At 39.5% G+C, this 20784-nt stretch overlaps 2 protein-coding genes across 3 annotated transcripts in view; one reads left to right on the forward strand and one right to left on the reverse strand.

Annotated features, from left to right (window-relative positions):
* The first annotated feature begins 1701 nt into the window (after nt 1-1701).
* FAAP20 (FA core complex associated protein 20) lies at nt 1702-8361 on the forward strand. The gene is made up of 4 exons (XM_080381324.1): nt 1702-1944; nt 3569-3716; nt 4408-5036; nt 6417-8361. The coding sequence occupies exons 1-4, from the start codon at nt 1841-1843 to the stop codon at nt 6487-6489; spliced, it is 954 nt and encodes a 317-aa protein (XP_080237450.1). The 5' UTR covers nt 1702-1840; the 3' UTR covers nt 6490-8361.
* PRKCZ (protein kinase C zeta) overlaps nt 7908-20784 on the reverse strand; it is a 69711-nt gene continuing 56834 nt past the window's right edge. For both annotated transcript variants that reach the window (XM_080381301.1, XM_080381302.1), the window contains exons 18-19: nt 13382-13497; nt 7908-10706 (exon numbers count right to left, since the gene is read on the reverse strand). In XM_080381301.1, coding sequence (XP_080237427.1) covers nt 10619-10706; nt 13382-13497 — 204 coding nt within the window. In that variant the 3' untranslated portion in view covers nt 7908-10618. The remainder of the gene's footprint in view (nt 10707-13381; nt 13498-20784) is intronic.

The raw sequence follows: 20784 nt of genomic DNA on the forward strand, positions 1-20784 counted from the left end.
TTAATATGGGAAAATGTTAGTCTGCATGACAGTAATTGGCTTTTCCATTCTCATTTCTTTCTTCCTGAACTTCATTCTCATTCTAGTCTGCTTATCACATAGCAGAAATGCTAGCACTCTAGTATGCTTACTGGGTTTTATTTTTATTTTTCAGCAGGGCTATCTACTGTAGCAACTTACACAGCTCCCATTAGTAACCAAACACTTCACACTTCTGAATTTCATCCTCACTCTTATGTAAAAAGGAAACCCATTAACACTCTTCTAATCACTTATTACAGAGAATGGAAGACATGACCTCACTATAGATACAGACTCACAGAAATACAAAGTACCTGAGTTAACATAGGAAAGCTGTAAGCTGGACTGAGCCTCTCAGATCTGTGGTTACACTCTAACTAAATCATCTTCAGCCTGTAACACATTTTGAGGCAGCTGGCTGGCTGTACCTGTCACTTCTCAGGTTCAATCTACCTATCTATTTCAAATGTGAATCTATGAACTCTGGTATCGGAATGCCACTTTCCTATTTCAGATCCCTTCAAGACATGTAGAAACTCAGATCAGCTGTTACTTAATGCATTTTTGGTGGTCTGTATGCCCAACACAGTAATTCACAGGCATAACTTTGAATGCAGTGCTGCATCATCAGTACTCATACCTCCCTTTTTAGCCTCAAGAATCCAAGGATGAAACAGTCCACAGGACATTTAGCACTGTGTAAAGGTAGTTACAGAAAAGAAGCATGAACTTGGATTCATCTTGTACCAATAATATATCACTAGTTTTATGAAAAAGAGCACTCTGTACCCACTCTCCTTCATAAGCACCTGTTGCCAGACAGAATTTATTTCCTTCTACAATTATTCTCATATCAATTGTGAAGAATTTAATCAGCTATTACTTTCTGATCCTTTTATCTGCTGTTGGAGAATTATGAAGAGTCTGTCATCACTTCTCTGTTACATCTGCGTTTGGAAAGGCCACAGCCTGGTTAGCGCCTCCATCCATGTCAAAAACTACCCGTGCTGGTGCCACTCTAAGTGCTTTATTTCAAGTCACCCGGTGATGTTCCTGCCAAAAAAGACAAACTGAATCACTTCAACAGACTATTTCCTGAAAGAAATTAGATGAGGGGCGCGATCTCAATCTACTGTAGGGATAAAGGACCTTTGGCCGGCACCGCGGCCATGGCGGAGCTGGGCCCACCGCCATCATGTGCAGCCCCCGCGCCCGGACAACGCCGCCTGCACCGGCCGGCCCAGCCCCGGCACCGGGCCCCGCAAGCCGCCGTGGCCCTACGCGAACAGGCCACGCTGCATTGCCACGACGGCCGCTCCACGTCCAACCCCGTGTACACTCAAACGCTACACATAAATAAAGCTGACGGAGTAAAGGTAACGCGGAAAGGATGGCTTTCGAGGCTGCCAAGCACCTCGCAGCTGAGGTACTACAGGCCCCGTCGAGCTCTGCGCGGCGCTGCGCAGGGGCTAGAGACGAGCGGGCTTCCCCTCAGGAAAAAGGCGGGCTTCCCTTCAGGAAAAAGGCGGGCCGGGGCTGGCGGGTGGCCGCTGCCGTGCAGTCGGGGCGGCTCCGGGGGCGGGACAGGAGCTGGGGGCGCCGCGGCCGAGCGGAGGAGGAGGAGGAGGAAGAGGAAGAGGAAGAGGAAGAGGAAGAGGAAGAGGAAGAGGAAGAGGAAGAGGAAGAGGAAGAGGAAGAGGAAGAGCCCGCGGCCGGGCCGCTCTCCCGCGGCCGCCAGCGCCGTCCGCCGGCGAGGCGAGGGGGGGAGCGGTGAGACAGCGGCTGCAGGAGGCGGCCGGGCGGGCCCTGCGCCTCAGCCATGTCCGAGGAAGCAGCCGCCAAGCTGCGCCTCAGGCCCCGGAAGGCGCCGGCAGCTGGCAGCCGGGAGCCCAGCCCCGGCCGGGAGCCCCCGCGGCGGCGCCAGTGAGTCCGGGAGGAGGGAACGTCGCTCCCGGAGGGGCCGGGGCCCGGGCGGGGAACGGCCGCAGCTGCCGCCGCCGGTGCCGGGCGCCTGGGGCGGGGGCCGCCCCACCCTCCGCGGCGGCGGGGGCGGCTCTGGGCCCTCGGGCCCACCTGCGGCCTGGGGCGCTGGTGTGTTAATGCAATTTTATAAACCAGCGCCTGCAAAAATCCCAGAAGCCAGTTGCAAAATACCGTGCGCCGGCCCTGCGCCTTCTGCCTGCTCTCTGGTGCAGAACAGAGGCCCATGAGAAATACTAACGTATGGAAATTAAGTTTTCCTTCTTTACAGTAGGGCTCGCAGGACATCAGAGAGAATTCCCGTTTTTTTCCAGCCCTCGGGTAGGGGAGGATTGAAGAAAGGCGGGGTGAAGTGGCTGTGAGCAGTTCGGTTCTTGCCTCGGCCTGTTGGGATGAGCAAGCAGGCCGTCGTGCCCCTTCCAACAACAGGCTTGGGACGGCAGATTGCTCCCTTTCTGAGGGCTTCTAAGGCTTTGCTCTAATTTCTTCTCAGTGCAGCATCATTCCTGGACAGTGACCCAAGAAAAAGCATTAGTAAGAAGGGGGAACGCTGAACATTCTGACATTAACAAGCCATCCTTCTCTTGAAACTGTCTTTATACAGCATTACTAGTATAAAAACCTTTTAATGGTTACTTTGTAGTTAAACCTTCCTGATGCCATCCTAAGCATGTAGATCAAGTTGTTTCGAAAGGTAATCAGGAATTTCAGACGGCAGGATGGGAATGGTCGAGCATACGTGGGGTCAATGCGATTGTCATCCTCAGTGCAAACATTTCAGTGGTTTCTGTGCTCAGCAGGTGCCAACTTAAGTGTCCGAGAGGGAAAAAAACCCTTTCACTTGGAAGTGAAGACAGTAATAAATACCTACATCTCATCTGTTACAAGTAGAAAGCAAGGCTTTAAGACTTTTTTTAAAAAAAACTTCAGTAATTTTTTTTGACAGCTGTACAAGTTATGTAAGTCATGGTAAACTGTAAAAATTAGTTTATAGGTTAAATAATGCCTCTGTTGCAGAAGAATCTTGCTGTAGGCTAGACGGGTATTCCATTGGTAAAAAAATAATATTATAAACAGCTAAATCTTTTTTTTTGCCTCCACAGGCAGCCATCTTGCTTCTCTTTTAAAAACTGCAAAATCTGCATTTGCATACTTGCACCTACTGACACATGCTTTTTATGTGCCTCTTTGTGGTTTGAAATGGCAACGTTATCAAATCTTACTTTTGGTTTAGCACATATAGTGCTACTTGATCAAAAGAAAATGGGTAAGAATGGAGTTTTATGTTGTACAAATGGGAAAGTTACACACTTTTCAATCACATCCCTACCTTCTGCTTAGCCATTAACAAAAAGAAAGCAGCCACCACACATAGCCACTGAACTGGGCTGAAAGAGGCTGATGCACTGTCAGCTACTGGAAGTTAATTTAAAAACTTCTACTTTTTTGAAACATCAGCATTACAGGAGGGATAAATCAAGTTGATTAAAAGGCAAACTAAAAGCAATGCAGAATACTTTCTTCTCTTTCTCCCACTCTCAAACTATTGGACTGTCTGTCTTTACAGGACATTGGCTGACAGATGTTCATGGTTTGAAGAAGATGACTTAAATGAGTGTGAGAAAACATGGATTTTGTTACTGAAAAACATCAGTCAAGATTTACAATGCACGGACTGGCAAACAGTGCCCAGTTTTCCAGAGTTCTCTGCACAGGTAGTGTGGTGTATCCTTCTTGTCTGCACTTTGTGTACTGCTTACAACAGTGATGCTCTGAACAATGATAACAGGAGAAACAATCTGAAAATAGCTTTTAAATACATGTTGGCTTTCAGCTCCCTAGTCTCTACATACAGTGGTGTGACAGCATTGCGTGGCAGGTAGTGTAAGGACAACTATAGGGGCCTTTTTTGCGCTATGGCAAATTCTTTACAACATTTTGCTGAAGGTAACCTGTGTAAGTATACTGACTGGTCATAAGCACTAGCATCTCCCTAATGGAATTACACTGGAAAAGGCAAACTGTAACAGAGGTGAATTACACAGAAACAATTATTACATTGCACCAATAGTGTTAGGCAATATTTTAACAAGGAAAACACCATCCTTCTAAAGTAGAATTATTTTTCTGAACAGCACCAGGTTGTTGTTTGCATCCATACCCTCTATGGAACACATTAAGAGAGTACCCTCTTGTATCAATTTAGAAATGTTAAAGGAAGACACATAATGCATAAACTCTTGATTGCTTTACAAGTGCTGGAGATAGAAGTAAATAAAACGTTCTTTTATTCAATGTAGTTTAGTTTTCTCAGTATGTATAGTATGTTCAGCCTTGGTTTTATGTATCAATTGGACTGCATTTGTTTGAAGACTGTGTATGAGTGTATGTGTCTGTGTGTCACAGAGTTCCAAGGAAGAGAGTCTACAAGAACAAGAAGTCTTTACAATTGGAATGAGAGACTTTCAGTGGGTATCATTCCCATCTTTTGGCAAAGAAGAACATCTAAACCCAAAGGATCTTAGCTCCCATCAGCTAACACAGAGCCAGATCGACCATTCACAGAAAGGATGGGACCAAGCAGATAAACTGAGAAGTTTACCTTCTACAGCTGAGAAAACATCCTCTGTAACTATTACAGATCAAGCCAAAAATATGGTTGGGGAAGACACAGAAGATATTTCAAAACTGGATTCAAGTCCCAAATCACATCAACTCACACAGCACAGAAGTTCTACACACCACTTGGCATTGTCACAAAGCTCTGCAAAAGCTTTTAGCTTTAAAAAGCCCTGCACGGGGACTGTACAGAGCAGCAGGGAAAACAGAAAAGAAAATGACAGGAAAGAGCTTCAAACAGAAACACAGCAAGGGAATGTGTCATTTGGTGAGGCCAGATATGTGCCTGCAGAGAAGCAGCCTCCTCTTGTGAGTGGACCTGGAACTGAAAGCTGCGAGGAGAAGACAGAAAATCAGAGTGAAGGATCCTCAACTCTTGACAGTTGTCCAATGTGTCTGGTTAATTTTAGTGGAACGTAAGTATTTTATTTTTTTTTTAATAACTTCACAGTATACAAAACTCCAAATGGTTCTGGATACATTCTGTATATACAAAATAGTGAAAATAGACAAAACTTCTAAGAAGCAAAGTACTTTTTAACTGTCAGAATTGCCTACTTCTAATTAGTTTACAAGTTCATGATTAGTAGATTATACTGCTTCAGAAAGCAAGCTAATTTTGACCTCTCTCCTAAACCTTGCTAGTATATGCAGAATTAGCAGTTTTAAATACTTGAGTATGAAAAGATGTTTTGGTGAAATTTGTATCATAATCCACAAACCATTCCAGCATGGCATTCTTAATAGTTAAAAAAACTTAACTTTAGAGTTAGATGGGTTAATTTCACACCTGTCACTACCTTTTCAAGATCTAGACATCATTGTTACAGCTGTACTGGTACCTGTTCATCTGAATGCCTTTGGCTGAGCAGCTGTGCTTTTAAATTTGGATTTAGCTTTCAAGGTCTGGACAAGACGGAAGTGGATTTTTCTTATGCAAGCTCCAGTAGTAGAGCTAAATAAGACCTCAGCCCTCCGTTGCTGTTGAGCTACCTTTACACATATATGTATCTCAATATAAAATAATCCTCCCTCCCAGCAACTGGATGTCTACTCTACAATAAGAATTACATTCTCTCTTGAAATTAACACCACTTAGTAGTATTTAGGCTGCCATAGTTGTTGAAAACGTGCTTTTCAACAGGTTCTCCAATACCACAAGATGTATTGGCTGGAACTTTTTCTTCCTTTTGGAGGCTGAACAAGGAGACAGAAAGATGGCTTCATTAATGTTTATAATATTGTGGTCATTATATTGAGATTTAGACAGAAAGGTTAAACATACACCAGTTCCGTGCTACTGGTAATTCTGTGCTGATTAGGATTAGTTTCAACTTTTTTAGGATCTGCCTTACAAAAAGTTGTAATATGGGCAGCAGGGAGGGTGACAATCACAATTGCAAAAATAGCCTGCCAAAAAAGGAAAAGGAAAGCAGACATGGGCAAGCATCCTTTCTCTATCAGAAATGGCATCTCCTGTACAGTCAGGTTGGAGTGGGATGTGGAGTAAGGCAATAGTTTTCCACCCTGTATCAATAGCATGATATTACCAAGGATAGTGTTACTTGTCTAGAGAATACGGAACGTGAGCATTGTCTTCTAGTAAATGACATAAACTAGCTAGCAGGAGGTGATAGCAGCTACACAAGTGTGGCTGATAGAAATGCTGAGCATAGGAACGACTATGCTGAGCATAGGAACACTTCTGCGATTGCTGAGGAAATGAGGGAGCGAAGGTGAATAGTGTAAATAAAAGGATTTAACTTTCTCACTGAAAAAATTCTCTGTATTTGCAGACTGTCACAACTGGATATTGATGGCCATCTTGCTCGGTGCTTGTCTGAAAGTGCAGATGATGTAACGTGGTAAATCCAGAATGACAAGCAAAGGAACAAGGCCAAGGATGAACCTTTCTCAAAGGAAAAGGAAAAATGTGTCGAGGCAGCACATCCTTGGCTCAGACTTGCTTTAGCATCACAAACCAGTAACTCAATAGAAGGTCAAGCACCACCTTGAGTCTTTGGTGTCTTTTTATTTTAAATCCTCTCACATGCATATAAACTAGTTCTAGTTCTGAAAACGGTGCTGTAGGATGTCCCAGAGAACCCCTGGGAAATCAGTCTTGATACTCCCTGAATCTGGGTACTTCTGGAAAAGTGTCTGTTGCAGTCCCTGAAGAACCTGTTTTGGCTGATGCACCACAGTTGTTCTGAATCTCTTAACTGTGGACGAAAGCAGCTGAACAAGAGAACTATTATTCTAATCCCAAAGTTTACTAACTTCCTTCTTTCTGAATAGGTAACCTGTGAAAATAAGCTTAATTAAAAAGTCATTGAAGCTTCGCATTTTTCATTATTTTAATATCTAAGTAAGAACTTATGATTGTACAGTTGATTCTGCAAGTATATCTATGTTAAAAGAAAACATAAGCCCACACCAGATAAAGGGTATGTTGTGGGGTTTTTTCTCTTTCTGAAGGAACACAGCTAAATTCATAACCTTACTTTGTAGCTTTTGCAGTTGGTATCCACTTGATAAACATGACCAGCCTAAACTGGTCAGGCTCCAGAGAGAACACTTCTACCCGTGTCACAGTACTGAAATGCAAAGGAAGATTTAATATACCCAGTCAGCCAAACCAGCTGCTTTTTGTATCAGTTCCACTCCCCCTGCCCCACAGTGATGGAGAATAAAGACAACCTGAGAGTCTGTTTCAGCTAAAAGGTATTCAGAAGACTCAGCTAGTGTTTTGCTAACTTAACAGTAGCAGGTAAATGTTTTGTAAGCTTGAGAAAAACAGCCTTTCCCATGAATGACAATAAATGAAGTTTAGCGATAGTTGAGTAACAAACAGAAGGGATGAAATAAACCGGAGTAGGTTGTTCATTTCTCCCCAGCACAGTTAATTGTTTACGGAACAGGGTCTCTTATTCAGGCAGCACACACTCTCCAGTCACAGCCTCAAGTTCAAACTGGTTTCCTGCCGAAGGCCTGTGTGCTGGAGGAGCACAATTCTGCCCAGTTTGGCTGTTTTGATCACCAGTGCCTTCGCATCCAGCAGAGAAGAGCACAGCTCATGTTAAACTTCAGTACCTGAACCGTTTTCTATCCCAACAAATCTGGACCTCCCTACACTTCAGGTGCGACCCAAGGATACAGAATAAACACAGAATACAGTATCAAAATACAGGAAGAATCCTATATATTTTAATTTACAATGGGGTCTCTTGAAAAAGTGCAAGTTGGACATAGCCCAGTTTACTGATAAATAATAACAGTCTATTAACTTTTTCATTAAAGTCTTTAATAGATGTGCAAGAATATAAATGATCTTAGCTGTTATGGATTAGTATACCATCTTCTGCACAATTAAAACTGGTCAGCAAAGATCCCAACTAATTAATTATACAAAACTACAAGAACATATTTACTGTTTTACAATCATTAAATTAGCTAGAATTTTCATTTACTATTTCAAATAAGACAACTATATATCATTACCAGATCCATTTGTAATATATTAGGATTTTTTTTCCAAACCACACATTTAATTACATCCTTCATTTTCTTTTATTTATAAAACAAGTACTTTATATAAAAAATTTCCCCTTCATCATGAACAGAACATTATTCAAACACTTGCACATGAGCAACCAAACTTGTATCCAGCAAACTATTTGGCAACACAGCAACATTGTAAATGCCTGTAAATTTTTAAATAAAATCAAGTAGTCTTTACAATGTTTGTTTAGCAAATGTGTCTTTCTGTTCTTCCTTCCCTCCCTCTGAAAATGTTCTGAAACCTAGAAAAATGGTTAAAAAAAACCAACCCCAACCCACGTTTCTAATATTTCCAAGTTCTTTGCCCTGGCATGTCAAAGGACAGCTTAATCTGTCGTATTTCCATTCATGAGCTGCCTGCAGTCACTCCGATAACTATTGATTAGTTTTATTACCAGGGGAGCTGAAAACACGGAAAGAAAAGTTATTCAGGGTAAATAAAGCAATTGCCAGGGAAAAGGCAGAAAAAGAGTAATTAAAAAAAGGTCAGATGACATTTAAAAGGTAAATGTTTTCTTTAGTAGATAATAAAATATCTGAAGTCCAGGCATTTGAGGCAAGTACTTCTTACTGGTTAAATTATTTAGTGCTGATTAGAACACATTTTGCTTAATATGAAATGCTACAGTCCAACAGAGAGAAACCCACAACTGAAATCTGAATGGGATTAATATAACCAAGTAACCACAGATCTGCATAATTGTGGCTAATGAGGGGATACAAAATGTAGATCGTTAATCAATGATTAATTGAAAATTTTAAACAATGTTTTGGCAGTCTCGTCCTAGCACCTCATGACCTGGATATGAATCCGAAAGATGTCATGTTCAGCACCTAATGCAATGCTGTACCCTGAGAAAACCATATGTTAATGTAAAGAAAGTTAAAGTGTTGCAATTTATCCTGCGTTTTACACCAAATTAGGTGAGATGTCATGGCACAGGGTTTCTCATTTTTTTTCCTTCCCAAAAAATTTTTTCTCCCCCTATCTCTACAACCCACACAATATAGTCAATCCAAAACCTAACAAAAAGGAACACTGCCTCGGCTGTTGTTCCTTACGGAGGCAGGTAAATCTTCACAGCACCTCAAGTTTCAGATGGCAATGCACGCTTCATAATCCTCACATGTAGCAACGGGAGCTTTTCCAAGCTGATAAATTATTAACTTTTGTGATGTAATACACCCTTTCCCTGCCCCCCCCCACCCCCGCCGCCCCCCCACCCCCAGTTTCCACAAGAAGCAATTTGATAGTTCTTCTGCTTTATCCAATTTCTTAGGTATTAATTTTTCTTCCATTAAAAAAATTTACTACTTTGATGCAAATCATTTTACCAAAACATCCCATTCTCTTCTGTAGAATGATTAGTTATTAATATACACTGAGTAACTGTAAGCAGACAGTTTATCATAAGTAGGAGGTGTGCTTTATCAGGAAAGTGTATTTTATATTATGGTTATTCTAGATTTACTCTTTAAACTTTAAGGCTATGCTTTATTATACTTTTGCTCTATTTCTGAATACTTGTATTGTTGATAAAAATACTTTTCAAAAATCTAATATACAACACAACATCACTGTAGGTGTAGGCACTGCTTAAGTATCTTCAGTAATCCTTTGTGTGCAAATTTGGTTTTCTTCAATCCATACATTTTGGTAAATTTGGAGTTTAAGACAACAGATTTTGAAATTGATCCTGTAAATTCTAATTTGGAATTAATATTGCTGAGTCACTCTGCATTTCCAATTCTAAAAAGATGCAAATGAACATTAGGCTGCAGCTGTGAACTGTATGTTTCATATGTAAATGGTTACTTAATATTAACAAGCAGAACTTACCAGGTTTAAGAACGTTCCAAATATGTAATAATTCTTCAATGCAGTTTATCCATTTAGGCACTTAAATCTTGTACCCAAATTTATGTTTTGATTGCTAATAAAACACAACTCCTTTTAAATATATCTGAGACGTTTAGACAGGTACCACTTGTGAAAAAAGGCATCAAAAATAAGCTTCAACACCACCGTAATATATTTTATTCTTCAGGATGTTACACTGTCATGTTCTTCAACTGGTAGCTCATTGCATCAAATGTTTGTAGAAAGTGTGTGGATCTCAAAAGTTCTTCAGAATCTCCTTTTCCAGGGATGCAATGAACGTTTCAATCCTTCATGAAACAGGCACAAAATGCAAATTCCTTCATTAATGAAGCCAGTTGTGTCAGTGCCCAGAACTTAAGAATCACTAAGTGGCAGAAGACACCCACCAAAATCATTATTCTCTTCTTTGATTTTCAGCAGCAATTTTTTATTTTTTTTTGTTAAATCATTGGTCTCCGTCCAAAATCTTACAGTTCCCCAGCCTCGCATGCATAACTGTAGTTAAGGGTAAATTTAAAGGTCATTCACACTGTCCACAATGAAGATGTCATTCCTTCATACTGATTCTTCTGTTGACAGCAATAATGGATTAATATATTCAAATCCTTCAAATTCTGACTGATCTATTCGCTTTATTATATCTCTGAAAAACAAACAAAAGCACTGATATAGTTTTATCAATTGCAATTACTACTGTTGTTGCTGTACTTTTTCCTCAAGGGGTAACAAAATACCTTACAGAAATGTATATTTATGAAGTTGTACAGAAACAACAATAAACGGGGAAAAAAAGCAAGTCTCTGAACATACAGATTCGTAATGCTAATTTTTTTATGCCAGTATCTAAAGTAATATGACTGGAAATTTTGAAATATCTGATAAAAAGTTTCTGTTGCCCTCCCAGTTAGGTAACATCCATACTTATAAGGCCCCAAAAGAAGCATATAATAGATGGCTGCTGTTCTGTAACACCAGTTTACAGATAATAAACAGATATTTTGCTGTCAGCAAGGTCTGCTAATGTTACATATAAGATAAATACTATGAAAGAGTCAAGCACAAAGCTAATACTTTTTAAAAAATACATACTGTATGCACAGGAAATCCAAGAAAAGACATAAATTTATGTATATACAAAGGGAGAATTTCTTTTAAGATTTAATGTTCACAAAACTTCCCACTGTAAGTGCACATACACTTGGTATTTGTAATTTTGTTGCCAGCTAGAACCTGTAAAGCATGAATATGCCTTGCAATTCTCTGGTGTCACAGAAACGGTAACTGAAGCCCTTCACACTTTGGTTTCCTTTCAGTTACTCCCTTCCTACATGCTGAACTCCTGAGAAAGAGAGAACAGGTTGTGAACTATGTGGATCCACGATACATAGGTAATTTTCACAAAAATCCAGCTTGAGCACCCAGACACCCAAATATCCACAATGAAATCTCCAAATGCACAATTACTTCAGGATGAGAAGCTGTCACCCAAGAACACAGCAAGGGAAAGACCCTGCAACAGCGAATTTATCACCACCGGAGCAGCCTCAATGCTCAAACACTGCTTACAGTGTTCATCTTTACAATGATAAATGTAATCAACAGAACATGTATTTGTACAAATAAAAATTCCCTGACCTAATGCTGGGGGTTGACCTAGGATTAGCAGGCACTTTATGAAAAAGGTTTTGAAATGGTCTTGTCTTTCTTTCAGAGCAGTTTAGCTTTGTTGTGTAGCAACAGAGAAGAGGGAAAACTAATAGAAGCACATGGGCTGCAATGTGACAATCTTGTGCCTCGCAGTATGACAGCCTGTGCACAGTATGCAACGGCCTCTGCCAGCGGGGCATCCCACTGCATGCAGTACTTCAGAGGGTATCTAAGCAAGTAGGAATCATAAATCCATTACTAAAATCCCATTTCCAAAAGCAAGATTTTAGAATCAGCTTTATGAAACATCTGATGAGACCCACATACTCATTCTAGAACACCATCAGTTGCTCTACAAACTTCAGTTAGAAATCGTAAAGAATGCAAAGCGCTGGAAATTTAACAAACAGGTTTGCTTCAAACATGAAACTGGTGAACAGGACAACAGGCTGAAAACATCTGGAAAAAGAGTGCATTGTAGTCTTCAGCAGAAGGCACCTAGTCCCATAAGGAAATCCAAACTTAAATCAATGAAATATACTGTGAAAGTGTAAGTGTAAAACGTGCAATGCAAGTCTTCACTGTTCCCTGACAGTAAAGCTCATCTAGAAATCCCAGCTGCACAGATTTTGGGATTCCAAGTCTTAGATTTTCAACAAATCCCAAATCTCCTTTGATTCATTTTACTTCTGCATCAAAAAGTCAAACAAGCAGCAGAAAGTTTCATTGTATTTTTGGTAGAATAGCACAAAAATTTCAAAAGAAAACACGCACCATACTGCTCTTCAATGAGAAACAGTATTTTAGAGTTCTTTAAAAGGTGTATTTAAGTGCCATCTGGCATTAGCGTTGCACACTCAAGCCTTGAAAGAAAAACGTGCTTTAGAAGAAAAAGAATGGACTTCCCCCAACTGTTGCGTTCCTCAGCAATTAGATACTCCGTTTTTTCCACTGTTGGCATTCGCCCCCCCTTAGCTCTGATAATACATGTATCATGAGACATATGCCAAGAAGTCCACAAGACTTTTTCTCTCCAACATTTTCCCACATTGCATTTCCAAAGGGAGTTCAAGTACCAATTTTAAATGTAACACTTCTGTAAACCCTGAAAACTGTGAACAATTACTCTCTTTAGCACTTTGGGCAAGTTGTCTCCCATCCAGCTACCAAAACTAGAGCCTGTCTTCTTATATGCCACCTTGTATCTGAAGGAACTTCTGCCTTCGCGTACAGCAGTCACTCCTCAGCTTTTACATTACCTTATGAACACATACTTTTTCTTTCTGCATTTTTTTTTCCCATAGTGCTTTTAACTAGCAGCTTTCTGGAAGATTCTCCTGCTATCTCAACGTTATTCCGAGACCCAAAGAGCTGTGCCTCAATTGTTTCTCCCGACTACGGAAATACAAGCTGCCTGGGTCAGGAACCAAATTCCCATCTCTACTTCCAGTGCCAAGCATGTGCTAAACAGCAAATCAATATTGTACTCTGGACGCAGAACACTAGGCAGTCCTAAGAAGTTTGAAGGATGTAAGAAGTATGGAGAAGTTATCAAGATATTTAACTTGACCATGTTCCAATGATAAGTACATAGCTTCTTCGTAATTTTCAAGGAGTTTATACATTAATTTCTTATCATGCAATTGTATTTGGAGAAAAAGAAAAACATACTCATCGTCTGGGGTTAGCTGCACAGGTTCGCTGGTGAACTGTGTATCAAAGTTATCCAAACCGTAATCGTCTGTGATCTGAGGCTGAAATGGAGGGGTTGTTTGCTTCTTTTCCAGCTAAGAAGAAGATATAATGGGACAGGGGAAAAATTAGAATATTGAATATTTACAAAATCCCCCAAGAGTATCAACATACATCGGCTCTAGAGTACACACACAGAAAAGTCACTATAGTTGACTACAATATTGGTGGAATATATAAACACGTTAAATACAGCCTGACATTGAGTTTTAGACTAGTAGATTTTGACACTAAATGATATATGCTCATCCTGTTTATCCTACTGCTGTATTTTAAACACAAAAGCTTCAAAAAATAGCAGAACTTAAAATTAAGACTAAAAAAAAAAATGTTTCCCAAGCCTTCTGCCTTATCTATTAAGAATACTGTTGCTATATACATCTGGCTCCACAGTTTTCAAGCAGAGAACATATTCCAGAAGCTCTCCATTCAAGGCAAGATGCTTTCCCAGTTCATAACTAATTTTTCCCTTTTATAAGCTCCTCTAAAGTTGCCTCTTGTAAAGGCAGCCTCTTAGATCACATCAAATCAACATAACCAGGATTATTTGTTAGCGTTAATTCCAGCACAGAATGAAAAAGCAAGCAATATTTATGTCCCAATCAATCACTAACCACAGGTAAGCAATCACTAAAAGCACGTAGTACTCATCAACAGAGCAGCTAAAGCAGCCCAGAATTTTATTCTGCAATTAAAATGTAACCACGAATACATTTACATGCAATATTTCCTGCTACAGGAGCTGAAACCCCTTATCTACCTACCTCATCAGGGATAGTCGATAAAACATGGGGAATTTTTTTTTTACTCAAATAATGCTGGTTGTAGTCATTAAGAACCTCTTCTCATTTGCTATACTAGCCGCATGTTCCATAGTATCTATAGTTTTCTGATTTAAGCCAAATCCCTACTATCCTCCAGAGTTATCAGATCTCTTTTATACCAGGTCCGAGTGATACAGGAGCTGATGACAGATTAAATGTTATTTGTATAAATCACTATCCATGAAGATTTCCACCTTTTTAAGCTTATTTTCAAGTTGTCATAGTTCCAGACCCACTAGAAAATCACAGGTAAGAATTTTCACATGTGGAAGCCTGAGCAACTACTCCAGCTGATATACTGGAAACCAGTATGTCACACCAGTTGATAATCAGTTTGTCATCTTGCACAGCCAGCTCAGTTCTTAACAGCTAAATCACTTTTTACCACAGATGACAAGTAATACTACTACGTTATCTACATGTTACATCTATCATATTACTGAGCCTCCCAGCTGAAGTATCTCAAGCCACAACAAACCAGTGGAGCTCTTGTAGACTTGACTATGAATTATTCAAGTGTGTTGATACGTCTCACGTTTTTCCTGAAGTTATTAGTGATACGCTACTCACTTTTATGAAGAGAATCCTCTAATTGCAATTTCAAACTGCACCCTAACATAAAGACTGTTTAAGAAACCCAAGAAAACTCTCTTCTACTTCATAACAAGAGGGAAGAAAAAGGAATTATTAAACTCACTGGTTGCAAATCAGCATTAGCTGCCTCTCTCCCATCCCTACAGTCTGGGGAATATTCAAATTATTCTTTTACACTAAGCAGTCCACGGAACAGCCAAGCGATAGCTATCGCTCAGTTCCTTCTCACAAGCAAACGCACCAGTTCAAAGCGTCTCATTCTGGTACACAATCCTGTTTAACGCCAAAGACAGGAACTCAAACACATCGGTAACACACGACGACAGCTAATTTTTCAAACACTTTTAAATCTAACTAGAAATTCACAGCATTCCAGAGACATTACACTGCTTAATAGGGTGTGCTTTTAGTTAAGGCTGTTCTATGAACACCTGTGCGCTTTGTGGAAAGGTGACTGACCTTTGGTCAGCATCCCCAGCTGTCGATATGCTGAGGTAACACCTTATACCAAGAATGCGTAATTCAGGGATGGAACGCAACAAAGGTGACAAGGGGTGCATTAACGCTAGAGAAGAATTATATTTGAAAAAGCGTAAAATTTAAAAAGTATAAACTGTACCTCTGCCTTTCTAATTAGAAATAGTAGGAAAATCAAAATGTCTGTGTGCTGCAGCAATCAATGACAGAAAAAGAGTTGAACTAAATAAAACCAGTTAATAGTATCTTTCATTCTAAATACAAGACCCTCACATGCACACATTAATGAGAGGTATGGCGAGACTCTTTATGGGCAAACTGGCTATGAAGAAATCTTATTAGCTCAGTAAGTAAATTACCGTATTCACTAAGCATTAAATAAGAAAATGTCATACACTGAAGTCTAAAACTAGCTCACAAATTGACATTAAAAATTCATATAACCATGGAGTATCTCAAGTTGGAAGGGACCCGTAAGGACCACACAGCCCAAAATTACAAGCTACTTATTCAGTTTTCCTGGATACTCTAGATTTACTTGATCCTGCATGGCATTGTGTCTGAGAACACCTATTGCTTTCAAGAAGCTGCTGCAATGACTTTGGACGCTCACCTGGATTGGACTGTAATTAGTAATTTAGAAATAAGCAACTCTGACTTCTGGCTTTAGCTTTCCCAGACCCCATGCAATACTGACCACAATACTTGCAGAGTTCTTACACCCAGCATCCTGCATCTCCCCTGCCTCCTCGCCCATGACCACATGTCCACCTCTGCTCCCCCTGCCCCCCCCCCAGCTTCACTACAAACTGATGCAAGTGTTCCGATTAGAGAGCTGCTTTTGAGGACAGAACACATAAAAGCTCAATTCCTCTGTCTTCCCCCACTAGGGAACTAAACTGATCCCATCTACCAAGATGCTCATTTTCACATAAAACAAAACAGAATATCTTTGAGATCTACCAGCCTTCAAATTAAGCAAGGACTGATGAAACGGCTCAAAACTCATAAGGGTCGCACCTGGCGAATGAACGGTACAATGTGGAAGTCCCTCTTCCTTCACAATTACATTAAAAACACTATTGCTGTAGTATAAGCATTTGAAGGGAGTTACATTAAACCTTTCAAATGGAGGCTCCACCTGATTTAATGGAATCAAGACTAGCTTTAACCTATACAAAGTCATAAGAAACTCGATCGATTTTCCTTCCACAATCTACAAGCTTTCTTTTATAGCTCAATACATAATACTCAGAAGGTATCACTGGAAGTTTAGTTTCCAAACCATATACAACTACATCATATGTTTCAAACAGTAAAACATATGCCATTAGTACAGTACAAGGCAGGAAGATATATCAGATGTTTTCAACTTGCCATGCAAAAGGTTTAAGTAAAAGAATTTTAAATGGCTACATTCTACAAACAAACTGCCTTATATATTTCCTTTCACATCAGCAAACTCCTAGGTGTAAATAAAGTCTTAGGAATTTGGAGGATCAGGCAAAATTGCAACAACATTGACCTTGGGAGTACTGTGAGAAACATTTAAGATTACCCAGAAAATTTGCCCTTCTAAGATGTCAATGCTTCTTATTTCTTTTTTAATATTTGATTGAATCTCCTGATTTTTCTACTCAAAAATTCTGCCAGTGAGTCTCATGCTCCAAAAGTACTTTAGGACCAGATTGTGACACTTCTTGTTAGCCACACAGACTGAGAAAACATAGTTTCGTTAGAAACCCAACTTTAAAAGTACAACCAGCGTGCCAGTTACAGAGCAAGGACATGACAAAAGATTAAATTGGCAATTAAATATACTAACCCAATGAAGATGCTAGCATATACTGCCTCATAAAATGCGCTTTTTAATCAACTGTAGTTTTACCTTTTTGTAACTATTTATAGATGCTAATAAGTTTTGTATATTTTGTAAAAAGAACGTAATCCCTGCAGCAACACTTGAAGAGTCGTTACTGCCCATCAGAGAATGAAAATTTTAACTTGGCCCCAGATTGCCAATTTAGAAATTTTTATACGCATGACTAGGTTATACGTAATAGATAACCACATTTTTTTCACAATTATTCTATATATGACCATCTAAAAAGCCAATTCTGCCAAATGTTTACTTAATTGGTAAGGAGGCACTGACTACAAACGCCAATCTTGAACCTACAAATGCATTCAAGTCATCACTTTGCCTGTAGAAGAAAATGATGAAGTGAGATAAGAAAAAAAATAATTGTGGGAATCCTGTTTTTCAGCATTGGCACATATATCTCAACATCCTTTCTGAATAATGCTTGTAATGCATTTGTCAGCATTGCTATTTTCAGAGTGGAGGCTTCAAGCTACACTCCTTGCTTCCACAGCTGTTTGAAATGCTCTTAGAAAATACTAAGGATTTCTTATGTATGATAGAGTTAGGAATCTGGTTTTCCTATTTAACATTAGTGAATCAGACATTAATTAGAAGAACAAAGGAAAATATAAAGTAAATAAATCCATGCTTCTAATACTAAAGAGAGTGTGCCTGTCACCAGTGCATGTCTTTTTTGTTCAGTGGGTCACCTAAGCAGAATTTACAGGAGGATCAGCATCTCACTGTTACAGGCTTTGTAAAGAAGAATCTCACAAAGCTTTATTGGAACAGAGGTACAAAACTTCTCCCACGTATACCCTGGTAATAGAGGGGGCACGCTGAGGCAGAATTGAAGGTGCTGCAGCAAACAGAAGGAAGGCTAGCTGTAAATTCTGGGTTGCAGAATCACTGAGGCATCTGTGAACACACTGAATAATTTATGACAGGGGACGTTCCTGTTCCTGCTGGAGAGAACCCTTTAGTCAGATCATAAAAGGACAAAGATGTCATAGCAAGTTTATTTTTCTCCACTCCCTTAGAAAAAAAATAAAATCAGTGCAGCTTAAAGATATGAATACAGAATCTCAACCAGAATAGTTGCGCAACAGAGTTTACACTGTAATATTAACAATACTTAAAACCTCCACAGACCATTTCACAAATACATTGCCTCTGCAAAAACAGAAGCTTAGTCTTCCCTGATAACAGCGAGTCAGACCATGTAATTACTAAGCTTGTTAAACTTGAAGATCCTTAAGAAATTCCCGGAAAATTCTACATAAAACTAAAATTCTACCTAGTGCAAAACTGTGTTTCTATGTATGGGCAGAAAAAATGTTTTCAGGGAGAGTGGGGATAAGGTTTTAAATTATGTTATGTATCTCACCACTAATAATTTTCTTTTTGGTAATGATATCAATAGACACACCATTGCTTAAAAAATAAATTGCTCTTTATTTCAGAATGAAATTCTGGTTAAATGAATTCTTCTTGCTTTCTCTCAATTGTGGAGATACGTTTTGTTTTAAACCTAGGAATTATAATCCACTTAAATTCCTTAACGTAACGGGGAATGTATCACCACAGAAGTTTGTACTTAAAAAGACTGTGTAACGTAAGAGAATGTTACAGCATTTTCCGATCAGTATTTTTGAGCTATACATGTACACCATCTACATCAACACTCATGCTACAGGGCATAAAATTGACTGTTATATGGATCAGAAGGAAGTTAGTTATCCGTATGAGAAACATTGTAGGCTAGGAGCATTTGGAACCATTTTTACCTTCCTCTGAAGCTGCTGGTATTGGCTTTGATAGACAGGCTACCAGACTTGATCTTATTCTGATCTGGTTTGGCCTACGTGGTATATACAGTTTGGGTTAGCCTTGCTGGCCACTGGAGGTCACCGCTCCTCTAGAGAAACATCAGATAGAAAATCAACATTCAAAACTCCCTCTGGAAGAGACCTCATGACACCAACGGAAAACTGACAAATGCAATTTGTTTTCATGCAACACATCCTCAGCGATAACAGCATTAAATGACAAAGCTATAAGCCTCTTAACATGTGGGTTTGTATGGAGATTGAAATGCCTTACAGAGTTTTGTTTTCATCATTTTAATTTAAAAATTAAAATACACATTAATGAGGCTATTAGCCAACCATGACATGCCTTTTGCTGGGAAAGAAGCAGATCGTCTTCCTTTCTGTTTCACAGTCTTATGAAATACTAGATGCAAGAGAGTATTTAGTATCAGTTGTAATTCTTAATTTTTTGAAATGCTTTTTTTGGTATCTGCTCATGCAAAAGCAAAGCCCAACTTTCTGTTAATGTTAATTACTGTGAAGTTGCCAGTTGGGTGAGATCGATTTTAAAGACGTGGTAGCTCTCCAGTTCGCGCTGTCTGCATTCTCTTCTGTTGGTTAAAGCCACACTGCTCCATCAGCCATGCTGTACCTAAGTTGTTCTTCTAAGATTTAAACAACTCACCACATTGTTTAGGTTTCCATGCACTTTCTACACTACTATTTCCAGCAATCTACGAGCAGCTTCCAGATTTTTTCTACTTTTGAGCCATATATGGCAAGCTAAACCACCCTAACAATAAAGTAATAATAAAAAAAATATATTCTCCTATGGATATACATCCCCACCTCCCCATCCCCTTCTTTTTTAAGTACGTTAGTGAATTTCCAACACAGATTCAGGTTTAAAATTCCCGTTTGGACATCTGTCTCACCAAGTTACAGTATGTACTTTGGTTTACAGAAAGTACTAACTTTTCTGCAGTGAGAAATTTATTATTTTCATGCTGACATATTTAGCCGCCTTTGGTCCCAGTAAGACAGTAACAGAACTCAACAAATGAGATGGAATGGTCTGTCCAGAGTACAGGATGTGCGATAACAAACACAGAGACCATGAGGGTCACCTGGTATCACTGAGAATTAACAAGTTATGCAGCCAGGTCATCTGATAATCTCTCTTCTGAGATGGAAAAAGAAATGTACATACTACCTGCAATTCAGACCGCCACACTATTTAAATAAAACTTTCATTATGCCTTCTCCTTTTAAAGTATATACCTATGTTGCTACAAGACTGATTCATCTGTCCAAGGATGTTTTTGTACAGGGATATGTGCTTTGTTATTCAAGGTGTCTAGGGAGAAAGAAAACTCTTTAAGGAATCTAGCCCTTTAATCTGTAGGGAGGTAACAGGTATTTTCCTGGATAAACTTCAGAAAAGGCTGAACTTGTGTACTCCCTTTATTTCAGCTGTTATTTCCAATAGATCCAAACCCTAGTCCTGCTTCCTTTCAAGAAACGCTATCTGCTTTGGTGTGGCTGAAGAAATTTGGAACTTGTACGAAAACATTTCCAGAACACAATGAGGCAGCCAAGCAGTATTTTTTCACTGCAGACATAAGAGAGCTGCTGACAAGAAGATGGAGCAATTTCATACTTCTCTGCAGAGGATAGAAAACTAGCCTATTTTCCTATCATTACTTTAAAAAGTACTATCACAGGCAAAAATCAACCCATTTATATGATTTT

This window comes from Falco punctatus, assembly GCF_963210335.1.
Source record: "Falco punctatus genome assembly, chromosome: 3".
NCBI lineage: Eukaryota > Metazoa > Chordata > Aves > Falconiformes > Falconidae > Falco > Falco punctatus.